The 1,788-nt window shown below is 40.8% G+C and overlaps 1 protein-coding gene across 1 annotated transcript; it reads left to right on the top strand.

The window, feature by feature from the left end:
- The first annotated feature begins 586 nt into the window (after positions 1–586).
- LOC108943856 (uncharacterized mitochondrial protein AtMg00810-like) lies at positions 587–1,525 on the top strand. Its single transcript, XM_018768361.1, has 2 exons — positions 587–691; positions 779–1,525. Exons 1-2 carry the CDS (start codon positions 587–589, stop codon positions 1,523–1,525), a joined length of 852 nt encoding a protein of 283 aa, XP_018623877.1.
- The last annotated feature ends 263 nt before the right edge of the window (positions 1,526–1,788 follow it).

Genomic DNA, 1,788 nt, shown 5'->3' with positions numbered 1-1,788 from the left:
GGAGACAACCATTGATACCAATTCAGAAGCAACACATTTAGAGGAAGATGATATCAACTCAAAGCTAGAGCCTGAATTCTTAGATGAACAGACTCAACATGAAACCTTCACAGATTTCCAAACTGCAGGGGAACAACCTGTTGGTTCAGAAATAGATAGCAGCAGACCTAGTAGAGTGACAAAGCCTCCTTCATGGCTAAAGGATTATGTCGATGGGAAGAAATCTTCAGCATTTTGCAAATATCCTATCACCAACTATGTGGCATATAATCACCTTTATCCTACCTATCAGACATATGTTGGACTTGTTACAACCTTTACTGAACCAAGAAGCTTCAAAGAAGCAACTCAAGAGGAGAAGTGGGTGGAAGCCATGAAGCAAGAAATCAGTGCATTGCAAGACAACCATACTTGGGAGGTTGTTGATCTCCCAGTGGGCAAGCAAATAGTAGGCTCTAAGTGGGTGTATAAAATTAAGTATAAAGCCAATGGAGAGGTAGATAAATACAAGACCGGGTTGGTGGCAAAGGGATATACACAATAAGAGGGCTTGGACTATCATAAAACATTCTCCCCAGTTGCCAAAATGGTAACTGTGAGGATAGTTATAGCACTGGCAGCCTCAAAAGATTGGGAATTATCACAAATGGATGCCAATAATGCCTTTCTACAAGGAGATTTATTTGAAGAGGTATACATGGATCTCCCACAGGGTTTTCACAGATAGGGGGAGTACAAGGTATGTAAGCTTTTCAAATCACTATATGGATTGAAGCAGGCTTCACGACAATGGAACATCAAACTTACTGACGCCTTGATAGGTGCAGGCTACAATCAGAGTTCCTATGATCACTCTTTGTTCACAAAGAGGGCTGCTAATGATATAGTCATTGTCCTAGTATACGTAGATGACATCCTCATCACAGGTAGCAATGAGAAATTAATTGAGGAAGCTAAAGCCACACTCCATAACAAGTCCAAGGTGAATGATTTGGGACAGTTGGGATATTTCTTAGGGATTGAGTTGTTAAGATCACAATCTGGGATCGTACTCAACCAAAAGAAATATGCTTTAGAGTTATTAGCTGACATCGGCCTTAGTGGATCCAAACCTACTACTACACCTTTAGAGATGAATCTCAAACTCACCACTGTTGAGTATGCCACTCATGTGGGAAGGTCTGATGATAAACAATTGACGGATATTGTTAGTTATCAGAAGCTAGTGGGAAAATTGCTCTATTTGACTATTACCAGACCAGACATAAGTTTTGCAGTGCAAGTACTGAGTCAGTTCATGCAGCAACCCAAACTATCACATTGGAATGCAGCCTTGAGGTTGATCAGATATATAAAAGGGTCACCTAGACAGGGAATACTCTTGAAAAGAGGATCACACATAGGACAATTGGAAGCCTTTTGTGACTCAGATTGGGTTGCCTGTCCGAACACAAGGAGGTCAGTCACAAGATTTGCAGCCAAGCTAGGAGACTTTTTAATATCTTGGAAATCCAAGAAGCAGTAGACTATAGGCAGAAGCTCAGTTGAAGCTGAGTATAGAAGCATGGCAGCAACATTAGCTGAAGTAGTCTGGCTAGAAGGATTACTATGAGAGTTGAATGTGGAAGTATCAAAGCCAATTAAATTGTTCAGTGATAGCAAGGCGGCCATACAAATTGTAGCAAACCCGATCTACCACAAAAGAACAAAACACATCTACATTGATTGTCATTTCATTAGGAAAAAGATCAAGAATGGGCTAATACAACCAGAGTGCTTGGGGAGCAA

This window comes from Nicotiana tomentosiformis, chromosome 5, assembly GCF_000390325.3.
Source record: "Nicotiana tomentosiformis chromosome 5, ASM39032v3, whole genome shotgun sequence".
Taxonomy (NCBI): domain Eukaryota; kingdom Viridiplantae; phylum Streptophyta; class Magnoliopsida; order Solanales; family Solanaceae; genus Nicotiana; species Nicotiana tomentosiformis.
This window is presented reverse-complemented; position numbering and strand designations above follow the sequence as displayed.